This window comes from Syngnathoides biaculeatus, chromosome 2 (genome assembly GCF_019802595.1).
Source record: "Syngnathoides biaculeatus isolate LvHL_M chromosome 2, ASM1980259v1, whole genome shotgun sequence".
NCBI classification, from domain to species: Eukaryota; Metazoa; Chordata; class Actinopteri; order Syngnathiformes; family Syngnathidae; genus Syngnathoides; species Syngnathoides biaculeatus.
In genome coordinates this window covers 26,425,342-26,440,996 of record NC_084641.1, presented here as the reverse complement: position 1 = coordinate 26,440,996, position 15,655 = coordinate 26,425,342, and the positions used below count along the sequence as shown (strand labels likewise).

Genomic DNA, 15,655 nt, shown 5'->3' with positions numbered 1-15,655 from the left:
TTTGTGAAACGTGTAGTAAAATTTGGGGAGGGGGGGTAGGGTAGGGCTTGACCCGGGGCGAGGCTGTGATCAAGACCAGCATCTATCGGCAACGCTCGGCGTGAAATAAGTCACAGCTGTGATAGCGGAAAACGGCATCTCTATCTGATTATGGCGTTACTATCTGTTTGCATTTAATTTGGTGTTTATAATAACGACATCATTCCGATTTCCGGCACCATTTTGGCGGTATTTCATCAGTATTTTCACGCTGATGTTAACATTTCATAGAGAAGCAATTCTGTTTACGACGGCATAGTTATAACTTCTAGACATACGTACACATATTATGGAGCGGTCTGCACGTTTGCCAGCATGGCGGAAGTGTTTGAGTGGAAAGATGAAGAACGTGCCAGGGAAATTGATAAAAACCACGGGGTAAAAAAACTGTTTCAGTTTTGTTTCATGGGCAAAGCTTGAAAAAAGTGTTACCATGCGGATAGGAACGAAAACGGTATCATGTCTAAACAAACCATACAAAAATTGGATGTTGCCGGCAAAGTGCTGTGCACTCTGTCTTCCGATATGATCAATTATGGAAGCCGAGGAGCAAAAAATATCCAGGAGCGTATCCAAAACCAGGAAATACAAAGGTAAGTTGGACATACATTTCTCTAATATTATGTAATTGACAATTGTTAATACGATTAGGCCTACCTGTAACACTGGCCCTGTAGATCATGCATCTTATCGCTTACTTTTATATTTCATGATCTCTCTCTCATATTTTAGATATATAAAGAAATTACTTGTGCACTTATTTCTGAAGTATAACTCATAAGCGCAGTAGCCTATTTGATATGAATTTCACTCAGTCTACATTTTTATGTCTGAAGTTTGGCAAAATTACTGTATTTTGGTTGTTTACTGTTAATGTTATGATTGCCCCGTATTTACACTTAGAAGTAACCATTTAACTGTTTTATTAAAAAAAAAAAATTGTGCCACCCCTTTGAACCCCACCCCTATTTTCACTGTTTTCCCAAATTGGTCATTCTTCATCTGTTCTTGATGATGTCAAATTGATTTCAGAATTGCTGGGCCTTCAAATACTTCTTTTCCTCACGATTTCTAGTGAGTATTTTTTTTTTTCTCCTCAACTAGCACAGCTCGTAGTCCAGGAATGACACCGTGATTTAGCTCTAAATGTGGGAGAAGTAAGACATACTTTGGCAGTTCGGCATACACGAACGAGCGTTGCTTCCAAAAGACTTGTTGTGTTTTGCTTTGTTCTACTTTCCTGTATTTAGACACCGCTGAATTCTTGTCGTGCCTCGTCTGCCGGGTCGCTTACCTGCTCGCGACCGCATGCCAGGGATCTGATTGGCTCCTCGCAGACGGCTCCACCTGACCCGCCACACCCTTTTTTTTTTTTTTTTTCTTTCCTCGGCTTCAGCGGAGGCAGGACGAACCGCCACAGAGATGGGATTGACACCCGCACCCGACTCACCTCCACTCGCCCGATTCTCCGGTGAGTTCCGAACATGCTTTACGACTCTCGCCGCTTGGACGCGCTCTTATTCCCTTCGCCCGTGTTCTGGTATGTTTCATTTTGTTGTTTAGTATTTTTTTTCCCACGTCGGTTAAGATGTTTATCTCTTCAGCGTGTTTCCATACGATCTACAGCACTTTTTGCGTGTTTCAATCTCATTTTGAGTCAAGATGACTGTTAAAAACTGGCAAAATTTAAACTCTTCAGAGGAACCCGTTGCTGAGTGTGTTAACCACTGGATTTCTCGTTTAATTAAGTTAAGCAAAGTGTAAATATTGGCCCATGAAAGCCTGTACCAGGACAATATACCGAGTTTAAACATTAATCAGCGCTTGTGAGTTACATAACTTGTGATTCCTGTCAACCATTAAGCCAGTCCTCTAGCACTTGAAGACAATTATTTCATCTTGTACACGGTTCTGTATATTGCCACCGCCGTGACATTTATCGCTCTCAATCATTTTTTTCCCCCCTATAAGATCCGTGGCTGCTTTCAATGTTTCATAGTCCTCGGGTTCAACGCCCAGTTTTTGCATATCACGGCGCTCGCTTTAATGTCCTGCTTGTCGCGAAGGCATTCGAGCAAGCAAAGTGACATTCCACTCACTATTGGATCCTGAGTCAGCCGTGGGTCCGCCCTGCCACTTTTCTTCCTGTGTTGGCGGCTACAAAATGTTTAAAAAAAAAAAAACAGCAGATTGTCTAAGCGGGAGGGAGAGTTATTCGCATCAAAGATCGAAAGGACTGAAATATTTTTGGTTGTTGTGTATTTACTTTACTGTTTACTGTTGGGCCTGATCCATTCTCAGTCAAATCTTTGCTAAAAATATATTTCTTGTGGCAGCAAGTTGGACAATTGGTTAGATTCTAAATCTGAGTGTGAACGGTTGTCTACGTGCGCCCTGCGATTAACTGGTGACTGCCCAAAAATCAGATCCCTCTCACTGAGACCCTCATGAGGGTATGCGCGATATACCGACACAATGAATTTATTTTCTGTTGAAGCTCCCCCAAGAAACGACTGCATGTTTATTTCTGCTCTGCGATATGAAAATGCTTGATTTGACCTCGAGTGAACGTTTCAAAATCGTATTCATGGTCGACAGTAATAAGGAGAACGGTTTGTCTTTGCTATTATTTCGAGGCTGAATGTTGTAACAGTCATTTTGTCAGTACGGTATTTGCCCCGTACTGTAAAAGCATTGACGTGATCGGAGTCACTGATGGTGTAGTCCAGGGGTGTCAAACTCGTTTTTGTCGCGGGCCGCATTGTCGTTACGATTTCTCCCAGAGGGCCGTTATGACCGTGAAACCACAAAAATCTTTAATCGCCTCATCATATTTACACATGAAATTCATGGACGAGTTTTGGAATCAGATCCCTGTGCGTTGCAATATATCTAGGTTATCATTTATGATATGACAATTTTAAATTTCGGTACAGACTTGAACAAAAATCATGTAAGTTGACGCACTAAATTTGCCTTCCCGGGCCGCATAAAATAATTTGGCGGGCCGAATCTCGCCCCGGGCCTTGAGTTTGACACCTGTGGTGTAGTGGTACACACACCTGGCTTTGATGAGGGGAGCGTGGGATCGATTCCCCCCTCAGTGATGGTGTCGATATCATGTTCAAGGTGTCGTCCACCTTTTGCCCGAAGCTAGCTGGGATAGGCTCCAGCTTTCCCGCAGCCCTTTTGAGGATAAGCGAGGAACTTTGGAATTTAAATATGATACATATATACAATGAAAGTTGCAAAAAGGGGAGGGGAACAAACTCCTATTTACATAAAGTAGTAAAGCTTGAGGTCAACAATACAGAGCAATGGTGAGTGTGGTAAGGAAGTGAAGAAACCGGTCCAAGCGGCGTGGAACAGTTGGCGGAAGGTGTCCGGTGTTCTATGTGACAGAAGAGTCTCTGCTAGGTTGAAGGGCGAAGTTTATAAAACAGTGGTGAGGCCGGCCATTACGTACGGACTAGAGATGGTGGCCGTGAAGAAACAACAGGAAGCAGAACTGGAGGTGGCAGAAATGAAGATGTTGAGGTTCTCACTCGGAGTGACCAGGTTGGATAGGATTAGAAATGAGCTCATTGGAGGGACAGCCGAAGTTGGATGTTTTGGAGACGAGGTTCGAGAGAGCAGACTTCCATGGTTTGGACATGTCCAGAGGCGAGAGAGTGAGTATGTTGGTAGAAGGGTGCTGAGGATGGAGCTGCCAAGAAAGAGAGAGCGAGAGCAAGACCAAAGAAAAGGTTGATGGATGTGGTGAGGGAAGACATGAGGGCAGTTGGGCGTTAAAGAATAAGATGCACGAGATAGGTTAGATGGAAAAAGATGACACGTTGTGGCGACCCCTAACGGGACAAGCCGAAAGGAAAATCTCCGTTGGCTTCACATCTTTAAAATTAATCATGTTTTTAAATACTAAAATAAAAAAATACAATTTAAACCATTTTCTGTCTGACATCCAGTTCCTAACATGGTAAGATGACCATCTAAACCCGAAATAAAAAAAAAACATTTATTATCCATCCATTTTTCGATCCGCTTATCCTCACGAGGGGTCGTGGGAGTGCTAGAGCCAATCCCAGCGGTCATCGGGTAGGAGGCAGGATACACACTGAACTGGTTGCCAGCCAATCGCAGGGCACATAGAGACAAATGGCTGCACTCACAGTCACACCTAGGAGCAATTTAGAGCGTCCAATTAATGTTGCATGTTTTTGGGATGTGGGAGGAAACCAGAGAGCCCAAAAAAAACAGGGGGAGGTTGGGATTTGAACCCCAGTCCTCAGAACTGTGAGACCCACGCTCTACAGCTGTGCCACTGAGCCACCTAGTTAACTATAACTATAATCATTATTATAGGCAGATGAGATAAGGTTAGATCCAGTGAAAATAAAGTACATAACCTGCATTACCAGAGCAGTTTTTCCTCATCATTTAACATTCTCTCCATTCCACTCTAGAGCCGTCTCCACCTTAATGAACCACCCCCAGCGTCTTCCCTGTGCAATGTCGACGGGTGACGCCTGGCGTGGCGCCATTGCCTTGACTTCCTTGAGCAATAAGGAGAGCACCGGAAGCTATGACAGCGTCATCAGCATGAACTCCGACTATGTGAGCCAACCGTGGTCCTCTCCTGACTGAAACTGAGCCACCTCCCGTTTTATTCGACTTCTGCACGGCGCACGTGCATGCGTGTCTTCTGATCGCATGGAGTCGACGTGTCATTTGTTTAATCCAATCATACCATTTCGAAGATTCTGTCAGATCTTACGGTTTGTCAGACCATAGAAAGACTTTTGGGATTGCAGAGTAAAAGTGTGGAAATTAAACACGAGCAACTGCATTCAACTGAAATGATTTGGTGCTCATGATTTGGTCCGAAATATAAACACGGTGGTGTATTTCTGTTCCTGTCCAACAAGACATGAAAACATCTTTCACAAATTGTTGCTTCTGTCTAGTTTTTCAGAGCTACGTTCAGGTTAATGTGGTGATGGGGGTAAGAAAAAAATTCAAGCAACACTAAAGTACAATTATTTGCAGAGTGAGGACAGCATGGAGCACTTATCTGCTGAGGAGAGGGCTTGCCTCATGTATCTGGAGCAGACCATCGAGGCATGCGAGGTGCAGGAGGACAGCGGACTATCCAATGATGAACCAGATTCGACACTCCTAGAGAAAATGGGTCTGAATGAAGTTGTACATACAAAAAAAACAAAACAAAAAAAAAAAAAGATCCCCGTGCCTAAATGTTTGTTTTCTGCTAACGGGGATATTAGTACTGGTCTTTTGTGTTTCAGATTTTTCCAGATTGAACCTTGATTCCAGAACGGACCAGCGATCTGAGTCCGTGCGCACACTGCTGGATGGTTTACCGGTAGAGGAGACGCCTGAGTGCGGAACATTAACGGAAGAAAATGTAGCCGAGGATTGCCTTTTGAATCCAAACTGTGAAAGGAGCTCCACCACTGCAAGTGAAGCCAGCACAGAAGATCTTAGACCTTCTGGGAATCTCATATCAGGACCCCGTCTTCAGGTTCCTGGCTCAATCACTGCTTGCGACATCCCACTAGATACAAACTCTGAGAGACTGTGGTTGCCGCCCATTAACAACTCTCCAAACTTCAATACTTTCATTACTTCGGAGCTAGATCTCGGTCTGATTCCCCCTCCATCTGACTTCATGGATAATCCCGGACCTGATGCAAAGCCCGGTCCTGAGCTTGCTTCAATGCCCGATTCAGAGCCTGATCCAGAGGCGGACGGTGTTAAAGACCGGCGTCAATCCAGAAGCGGCAGCATCAGCAGGCCAGTATCTGTTGACTTGAACCGGCTATACCAGAGAGCCTTAGAGAAGAGACCTCCAATTAGCCCCCCTGTTAAACAGAAGCGTACAGACAAGGTCCCGATCAACGCTCATCGGAATCTCCCTGCCTTGGAGCCTCTTGTCCCAGCGATCCTTCATCCTGAAGCCACAGAGCCCAAGAACCCACGCATTGTGGCCCCTTTGCCAGAAAGCCTTTCAGTCAACACGTCACACCAGACACAAACACCAGCACCTAATTCACCCATTAGGAACAGCGATCAACAACTCTTTGACCACGAGAGAATCCACCTTCAGGCGCTTCAGAAGCTTGGGCTGCTTAAAGGTTCTGGGGGCGATTCGGACCCCGCTCAAAGTCAAGAGCTTACGCCACAAACTCGAAAGTCATGGGCAGATCTTCCCTATCGAAGCAGTCAGTCACTTCTAAGTTCTTCCAATCTAACTTCATCAGCTATCTCCGTAAGCGATGCATCCCCTATTCCCTCCACTGGCTTCAATACCCGAGCCAGACTTCTTTTGTCGGATCGTGAACAATTTCCTGTGAACAATGATTTAGCGAGTTCAGTTAATACCCAGAAGAAATCCCCCCCTCTCACACCTTCGGACCTGGTCAGGCAGTTAACCAAGGTCACCGGTGCGCAATCACGTGCCGCGGAGCCCTCGGGCCAGCGCCTGAGCCGCCCCGTGGATCATCAGGAAAGAGTTAGCGTTGAGCAGTGCCTCAGTCACGCCGTTAGCCCGGACTTCCGGAGACGTGCCTCTTCCCACTTGGCCTTCCAGCACTCTCTGGACTCTCAGAAGCAGTCACAGTCGCAAGGTGTCAGTGTCCTGATCTGCCCTCGGGATGAAAATGGAGTGGGCCGCCGTGAAGCCCTGAAGAAACTTGGACTGATCAGGGACTAAGACAAACTTTTCGCCTGCTCAAAATGCCACAAAGCTTCCACATAATGAACTGTAAAAAATATACACAGCCATACATCATGTTCTGATCCACAGGAAGGTGCTGATTGACACCCTTGCACTTGCACTCTTTATCTATGTATCGATATCCACTTCCAGCACCTTATAACCCAAGACTTGATGGTCATCAGTGCCAACATCCACTCGCATCCGCTACTTTGATCGCAAAGATTCACACAATTGCTCCCAAACCTGTCAGTCAGGCACTCGCGGGTTCATATTTAAAGGTCAAGTGTCATCCCTATCAACATTCAAAAATAGATAATGTAATGAAAAATACATATAACACTATTCACTTCAATGTCAGCACAAAAAAATAAATATGAGCACAGAGCGCATCATCCATGCGCAAAGTTGCGGAAGTGTCATTCAACATCCGAGTGGTCGCCATATTGGCTGCATCTCCTGTCCGTGATGTCACCCCGGTCATTCGCCATTGAAAAAACGCTGTGGCCCCTAACTGTGGGACACGAACACGACACGGAAGCTCTTTTCGAAGAAGAGAACATCTCACAACCGAGTGAAGTGACCGGGGCAATATTACCCGATCGTTATGAGCCATATTTAGATGATATATGGATCACGGCCAAACCGCCTCCTTGTCCGATCCACTTCCGCGGCGGATGCTGCGACGAGCCACACATGCCACCCCGGCCGACAATCCCGGCGGCCAGCTCGGTCTTCCTTGTCGGCCAGGGTGGCTCATTTTCGGTGCCGAAGTGGCTTATCACGGCACCGATCTGGGCCGCTTTACGGCGTTGTCGTCGCACACGGCTGAGTGCGCCGTTGCCGCAGCGTTGTTCATAGCTGCCACCATCCGTGAGCCCCACGCGGCAGCCTTTGCCAAAGCCGTGACCGCCGGACGCGGCGCTTCGGCCAGGGTGGCTCATTTTCGGCGCCGAGGTGGCTTATTACGGCACCGAGCAGTTTTTGTCGCACGCGCACATTGACAGATTTACCACCCCAGTCATACATACGCGGATCTTTTGTTACGTTATGAGAGATGGATTACGTGGTCCAGCTACTGTCGCGCGGATAAAAACTAATAGAAACAAACGAGTCTGCTGGAGGGCACTCCTGCCCCATACGTCACTTCCTGCTTCTCGTCAAAAACAAATCCTTCGAGAGGATTTTCACAGTGGGAGTTACAAAAAGCCGTATACGTCAAAATCATGTTTTGTGGTGGAAAAAAAACGGATGGGTCCATACCGGCTGCCATTTTTTTCATTAATAACATACTAAAAATAATCCATTTCATGACACCTGATCTTTAAAGTCGTTGGGCGCCTGTGGCTTAGCAGGTTAGAGGAGGTCGTTCTGGTTACCGAAGGGTTACTGGTATGAATCCGGGCTTACGACTGTCCCGCATGTCAAAGTGTCCTTGGGCAAGATACTGACTCCTAATTGGCTCCCAGTTGGCACGGCAGCGGTTGACCATGGGTGAATATGTGAGGCTTTGTAAAGCACTGCGACGGTGTAGTTAGCGCGCTATTTACCAAGAAACTCCTTCCCTCGACCTTACAAATGAAATGAAGGCTGTTTGTTATTCTTCTCTTTTCTCAAGTCGGTTTTTTTTCCCCGCTGTTCTCTGATTTGGTTGACCGCAGGAATTTTGGCAACCGGGAATGGTTTGTATTTTTAAGCTAATGCGCTGAGGATTTGGGAAGAGTACTGTATAAAGGCGTCAAGAAAGCAATAAAACGTTGTCCTGTTGCTTTGTAGCACAAGGGCAAAGGCAGGAGTCGCACGGGGTCACCATTGTCAGACGTGGAGTTCGTGTAGTTTGCTCACGTCGAGTTACATGGCCACGCAGTTTTGTCCTCAGCTCTGTGGCTGGCCTCAGAGGTGACGCGTAGCTAGAAGCGTGTTATCTTATTTTTCTGTTCATTTGGAATATGACATTGAGTGCGATCAAATCTCCGTGTGTGGAGGCACCGTTCCCTGGCTCGCCTCCAGCGCCGTTTTCTAAGGGGGAAGGTGTGAGAACCGGTGCGACCCGTTCTCAGATTCTCGTGATGGTGGCACATTCACGCAAGCCGAGGGACTGTTTCCCTGAATAGCACGCCTGATGAGAAGTACACTCAAGTGTTCTGGGTTGAAGCGCGTGGGTTTGGACCACATGGCTGCAAAGTATTTAAAGGGAACTGAGCTTTGGAAACGAGTTGGGTTCTGTATCTCTTCAGAGCAAGTTGCTGTGAATTTGGTCTCGGGGCTTTTTCCAGAAAAAAAAAAGTTGGCCGCTAGAGGGCAGCCTTGTTTTAAACATTCTTCGGTGTCACAAGACAGGATAGGAATAATCATGATGGACATCTGATAAATCTGGTGGCACGATGGGCTCAGCTGGTATAGCGTTGGCCTCACAGTTCTGAGGTCCCGGATTCGATCCCGGACTCGTCTGTGTGGAGTTTGCATGTTTTCCCCGTGCTTGCATGGGTTTCCTCCCACATCCCAAAAAACACGCAACATTAATTGGACACTCTAAATTGCCCATAGGTGTGTGAATGCGACTGTCTCAATGTGTCCTGCGATCGGCTGGCGACCAGTTCAGGGTGTACCCCGCCTCCTGCATGTTGACAGCTGGGATAGGCTCCAGCACTCTTCCCCCCTGACCCTCGTGAGGGTAAGTGGCAATGAAAATGGATGGATTTAATAAATCTACTATATATATATATATATTTCATACATAGCGATCTTTACTATCTGTCTGTCTGTCTGTCCGTCTACTTTCCTGTCGCATGTGAATTAACTTATCTCGAAAAAAAAAAATGCTGATATTCTTGTCGCTTTTTGATTGCAGGGCATCGTGTGAAGGCTTTTTTTTTTGTTTGTTTTTAACCCCCCCAACATAACCATGAACGTTTACTGTTCACATCACAGAAATTGTCACGGTAGTCTGTGGTAACATTTGCATGTAAATCACGAAAAAACTTCAAGAGAGAAGTTAACAAATTGGCCTCCTCAACAGCGGGAAAGTAATTTCCCGGATTATTACTGCTGAGTATTAAACGTGCGGTGAAACAATGCAAAAATTAAGTCAACATATCCATTCACGTGGATGGAAAGGGAACATGTTTTTTTGTTGTTGTTTTTTTTCAAAGAGTTTTGCAGTTCTATTTTATTTTGTCTGCGCTTTTAGTACGGCCACATTCTCCACTGGTGGGCAAGTTGCTGCATGGTTGTGTTTACCACGGTGTCATCGGGCCCCAAACGTAACCGTGTCTGGTGTTGTTGAGTTTCGAGATGTGGTAATACGGCGCGCTAGAAAAGGAGGGAATTAAACACGGTCAGAATCTCTGGTATTTCATGACGCACAGACAAACGCCCTCAGACGGCGTCTGCCCGAAAATCCTCAGACTTTTCTTCGCTGGCAAAGGCCATCAGAGCGGATTAGCGCAGCCAAAGTGGCACAAAGCCATTTCGGGGGCTCAAACGCGCCCGCGTCGAACAGTCGCTCAAAGCCGTGAAGTGGCTCTCGGACCTAAGAATGCACGGTGCTAAAACGTTGGCCTCGCAGTTCTGAGGTCCCGGGTTCGATCCCGGCCCCGCCTGTGTAGGTTTCCTCCTGGCGGGCACTCCGGTTTCCTCCCACATCCCCCAAAACATCCACCATTGATCAGACAGTCTAAATTGCCCCAAGGTGTGATTGTGAGTGCGACTGTTTGTCTCGATGTGCCCTGCGAATGGCTGGCGACCAGTTCAGCACCCCCCCCACCCCCCCGCCTCCTGCCCGTTGACAGCTGGGGTAGGCTCCAGCACACTCTGCGACACTTGTGAGGATAAGCGGCATAAGAAAATGGATGGATGGAAATGTACATTGCAATGACGTCTCTTGCCAAATGACTTCAGACAGTAATTGATCAGCCAATCACAGCCAAGTGATTTTTTTTTTTTTTTAAACGTGCTGTGCTGCTGTTAAAACATTGTCGTCCATTTTGTGTTGTTTAGCTGGTCACATCCATATTTTAATGGGAATCTCGTGATGTCATCATTGATTGATTATTTGGGGGGATTTGCCGAAGAGCGCACTTATTATACTGTATATACTCAGCCATGTTTAAAAAAAATTAAGTTATTCCTTTTTTTTTTTTTGCCTTGTCTGTAATCCAACATAAAGCTGTCATTCTTTACCATTTCTTTATTATTGATAATAAAAGATAATGAGGCCCGGATGACTTGTAGGAAATGCTTAATCTTTTTTTTTTTTTTTTTTTTTTTTGCTCTCTGCTCCACAGAAATAAAGTATATTTATGACAGCCTAATGGCTTTTTGTGAGGGGCAAACACACAATCGGCTGTTATGACAGCGGGGCCTCGGTATTCAAAATGATGAGGAGAAATGAAACTTGGCATTTATTGTTGCGAAGAAAATGACATTAAGTTTCCACTCAAGCCAGATGCAATTTAATATCCTGCACCTTTCCAAAAATAGCAGACAGGCTGAGCAGGTATTGTGCTGCTATGTTCTTCGCTCGGTTTAAAATATACTTCCATTCCACTATTTATTGATTCACATTTCATAATTGTTGATGATCAAAACACTGTTATTGACTGGCGACCATTCCAGGGTGTCTCAACCAAATACGCACGCCTGTGTAGCGATCACTTCACTTCAGGTCGAAATTATTATTCTCAATATCAAATTAACAAAAACTATTTATAATGCCATGTTGGCTCATTTGAGAAAAATGCATTTAAAAAAAAAATGACAGGGAGTCGTCTCCAACATACACGGAAGCGTGTTGCGGCCACACATTAAACTTATGTAAACCTCTCCCCGAAAGACGGGTTGTTGTTTTTTAAAATATGTATTGTTCTCAAATTAGTCCAATGCGTATTTAAAAAAAGAGAGTAAACCGTCAGTCACAGTGATGTTTACGTAGGTTAAAGTGTGGCCGCAACACACTTCCGTGTACGGGGGCTGAAGCCTATCCCAGCGGTTTATTTTCTTTTTTTAAATACGCATTGGACTCATTTGAGAACAATTCATATTTTAAAAAAAAAAAAAATGTCTGTCACGAAGAACTTTACCAAAGTTTAATGTGTGGCCGCAACATGCTTCCGTGTACGATGGAGACGACTCTCTCTCTCTTTTTTTTTCCAATCATAGTTAATGAACACGAGTTTGTGTAAAACCAGGGGTCATTTATTTAAATATTGGTATTTGTATTGAAAAAATATGAGTGGTTCCATCGCTACGTGGGATTTATTCTTGATTACGAACAGATCCAGCAATGAAGCGTCCAGACCTCTGTACGCTTTCAAACTTTTTATCAAACTCCGTGGAAATCTCGACGGCTTACTCACCAGATCCACCTGTAGATCCAGTTGTCCAAGACAAGCGGAAGCGGGTTAACAGTCCACTTTCTTATCGCCGAAATCATCGACTTCGGCATTAAATGCGGGTCCTCTTATCGTCGAAATCATCGACTTCGGCATTACATGCGGGTCCTCTATGCCGAGTTTATCTCATTTTTCCACGTACCTGCGTTTATTATCACCTTCTAAATGTTTAACGGTATCGGACAAAACTCTGGGCGTCGTGCTCCAAGACGTTTTTTCACGTCGTCTCCACCCGACTTAGCTTTGAGCGACACTTTGCTAGATCGTCAATATGGTCAGTCATGTGACTTCCGTGACATCCCTTCACATTCACATCTATGGACAATTTAAAGTCTCCAATCATCCAAGCATGCAAGGTTTTTTTAATTTTTTTTTCTCAAGTACACTCGTTTCCACATTCCCAAAAAAAAACCAAAAAAAAAAAACCACACTGGCACGGGTAGAATATGCAAACTCCACAGAGGTGAGGTCGGACTTGAACGGTGGTCCTCAGAACTGTGAGGCAGAGGTGCAAACCACTCGTCCACTGTTGCGCAGAAGCATGAACAATAATCGTAATGATTGACACTCCTCCACCCATATTGAACTAGGAATCAGAGTGGGTGTGTGGAGGATCTACGGGAAATATGAGTCTATTGGATTTTCTACAATAAAGTCGAGGAATCATATTGAACTCAAGATTGATTTTTTTTTTTTTTTTTTTTTTTTTTTTTTTTAAGGAGAGTAATGATTACAAAGTGGCGGCACAGTGGCGCAGCTGGAAAGCCTTGGCCTCACAGTTCTGAGCTTCTGGGTTCAATCCCGGACCTGCCTGTGTAGAGTTTGCATGATTGTTCTCCCCGTGCCTGCGTGCAAGCAAACTCCACACAGGCGGGGCTGGAGTCGAACCCTGGGACCTCAGAACTGTGAGGCCAGCACTTTTCCAGCTGTGCCACCACTTCCGCAACCCTTGTGAGGATAAGTAACTCACCTAATGGATGGATGGACTATAAATAAAATAGTGACATTGAATATTTACCCAGTATATTATAGTTTTAAAATCTTTCCAAAACATTAAAACACTGAAGCATATTGCTGCCACATCAAAAAAAAAAAAAAAGGCGGAATGTGATAAATCAATTTTTTTTTCACACATTTAACGTGAAATGATGTATAATGAACCACATTATGTGAAACATATGTTATAATGTGGTAGCGACTTATTTTTTTTTTGTGTGTGGCAGCAATACGCTTCCGTATTACGTAAAGCAACATTTCAGTTTTCATTAGTTATGAAAGTTTGTGGTGGCATGCTATATTCGCTCACTTCCTGTGCATTTTATGGGGGTGAAGGCCCCGACATCTAACAAACCTCAGAGCCCCTTGCTCCAAGTCACACGAACCGAGCTGCATTGAAAATAAGATGATTTCAAACAACCATTTGCATATTATTTTTTTTCATCCCTCGAATGTGGATTAGAAATTTAAAAAAAAGGGGGCGGGATAACCATTTTGATAATGCATTTATTTACTGCAAAACCATGATGACCACATTTTAAAATGAATTTCTTCCCAAATTCAATCAAAACTGAACGTTATTACCTTTGTAAATGCAAAATATTTCATATTTCATAGAGTGTATGTTTTTTTTTTTTTTCCATTGCTAATCAGGGGTTCCATTTCTGTAAACAACAAACAAACTCCACATCCAACTCAAGACGTCTCAAAAGGAATTCTTTCTTGTGCGGAAATAAATGAGCTTGTGCTGAAACGCCTTCCTTAAATAGTGCAGGCTTGTCAGGGGGAAAAAAAAAATCAATTGAGAATCTTAATCGTGATCAAAGCGTCTGTCCTCGTCTGATCCACTTTATTGCCTGTCTGGTGTACACGCACTTGCACACCTGACAAAACGACCTGAACCCCCCCTGGAGCACTCGCGTGTTCGCTCGCTCGACTATTAAGCCCCCCGTCTGTGTCTTGTCTGCGGCAGTAACTCAAAAAGACTCGTGGAACATGAAAGAGGATCTCACTGGAGAGTGGAGAATATCAGATCCTGAAGGGGGGTCTGTGACAGAAACACCAATTCGGTTTCAAGGTTTCAGCTCTTTTGTGTGCGTCAAGACGGCACCGGAGAGGCGCGGCGGAGCGACGTTGCATTGGGCTGTGTGATATAGCGGCGCCAACTGTGACTCGCTAGGACCAAGCGGTGTTTGGACAGTGACGCACTGTTGAAGGATTTGGCCTCCATCTTATCTGAATCCCTCATCCTCACTGGGGTTGCAGATGTGCGAAAAATGCGTATCACACGATCTGTCAAACATTTTAGGGCGAAGTACAGGTAAGTACAGCTTTGTGCGTACACTTAAAAGAAACAGTATGGGGACCCTTTCAAATGACTCGAATCACTCTCTAAATCGGGAGGGTTCACATCGTAGTTACGGTTTCCCTGAGAGGGCCGTTATGACTAAAACCATCATCTTTCATCTCCTCATCATATTTACACTCGTTTAGAATCGGAGATCAAGTCAGTCACTCACGTTTGAAAAAAGTTACGGGTGTGGTCCACCAGTCATGCCCGCAGATATAAAGTTGCGGGTGTGATAAGGGATGGAATCTCAAGACCTTAAAATCACTTACTGAGTTGTTTTACCCGAGTATGTAGTTGTTACCTAATACCATAATCATAATTTAGTGGACAGACAAAGACGTCAATAGACGTTTAATTTCAAAACTAAATATTCATATAATCAAATCATTTGATTTCATCATGATGTATTGTTATGATCGAGTGTAATTTACGGCGGTATCTATTGTCAATCCATTGATGAAAGCGACCGGTAGATTATCGATCTCTTCCTAAAGCATGCCGAGGGGAAAAGTTTTGAACTTCAAGATAACGCGGTACCACGCGGGAAAATGACCCTTCGCATTTCGACATGGACAGACTAGTCTAGCGTTAGAGTCAAAGTAAATCACAATCTCATATTTATTATAGTTACATACTGAAACATTACCTGTGTTATATTCCAGAAATGTTTTCAGTGTAATTCAGGGGTGCTGCCCAGATGCCCCCCAGGTACAGTTAACTACTGACTACTGACTGTTTCAGAGCAGGCTTGTTTGGTTAACAACATTCATGACATAAACGGGTAAAATTAATGTCAAGAATACACAATGTAAGCGACCTCTTTCAATATCTATTTTTTCTACTCGTAACAAATTTTACGCGCGTGATTTTGTCGTGCTCGACTGTGCAGATTTGCAAGTGCGATGGCGCATGGGCGGGAGCGCGCTCGTCAAACGTGAGTGCCTGTCAAGTATAATGGTGTTTTTCAAACCATTGTTCATGTTTGCTAACACAAAACTACTTATAATATCCCAATGTTAGCATGATAATTAATTTTGGTACAGATTTTGACAAGAATTATGGAAGTTCACGCAGATGACTTGCCTCTGCGGGCTGCATGAAATCATGCGGCGGGGCAGATTTGGCCCCCAGGCCTTGGGTTTG

General features: G+C 44.6%; 1 protein-coding gene across 1 annotated transcript; it reads left to right on the top strand.

The window, feature by feature from the left end:
• Positions 1 to 1,261: 1,261 nt before the first annotated feature.
• Positions 1,262 to 10,988, top strand: LOC133513225 (specifically androgen-regulated gene protein-like). The gene is made up of 4 exons (XM_061843776.1): positions 1,262 to 1,510; positions 4,503 to 4,653; positions 5,086 to 5,227; positions 5,343 to 10,988. Exons 2-4 carry the CDS (start codon positions 4,519 to 4,521, stop codon positions 6,767 to 6,769), a joined length of 1,704 nt encoding a protein of 567 aa, XP_061699760.1. The 5' UTR covers positions 1,262 to 1,510; positions 4,503 to 4,518; the 3' UTR covers positions 6,770 to 10,988.
• Positions 10,989 to 15,655: the final 4,667 nt, after the last annotated feature.

What these genes read in the sequence shown, in the direction of transcription:
- LOC133513225 (XM_061843776.1), top strand. Translation starts at nt 4,519, where the DNA reads ATGAACCACCCCCAGCGTCTTCCCTGTGCAATGTCGACGGGTGACGCC. An exon ending in TCAGCATGAACTCCGACTAT is followed by an intron (nt 4,654 to 5,085) that starts GTGAGCCAACCG and finishes AATTATTTGCAG; the next exon opens with AGTGAGGACAGCATGGAGCA. An exon ending in GACACTCCTAGAGAAAATGG is followed by an intron (nt 5,228 to 5,342) that starts GTCTGAATGAAG and finishes TTTGTGTTTCAG; the next exon opens with ATTTTTCCAGATTGAACCTT.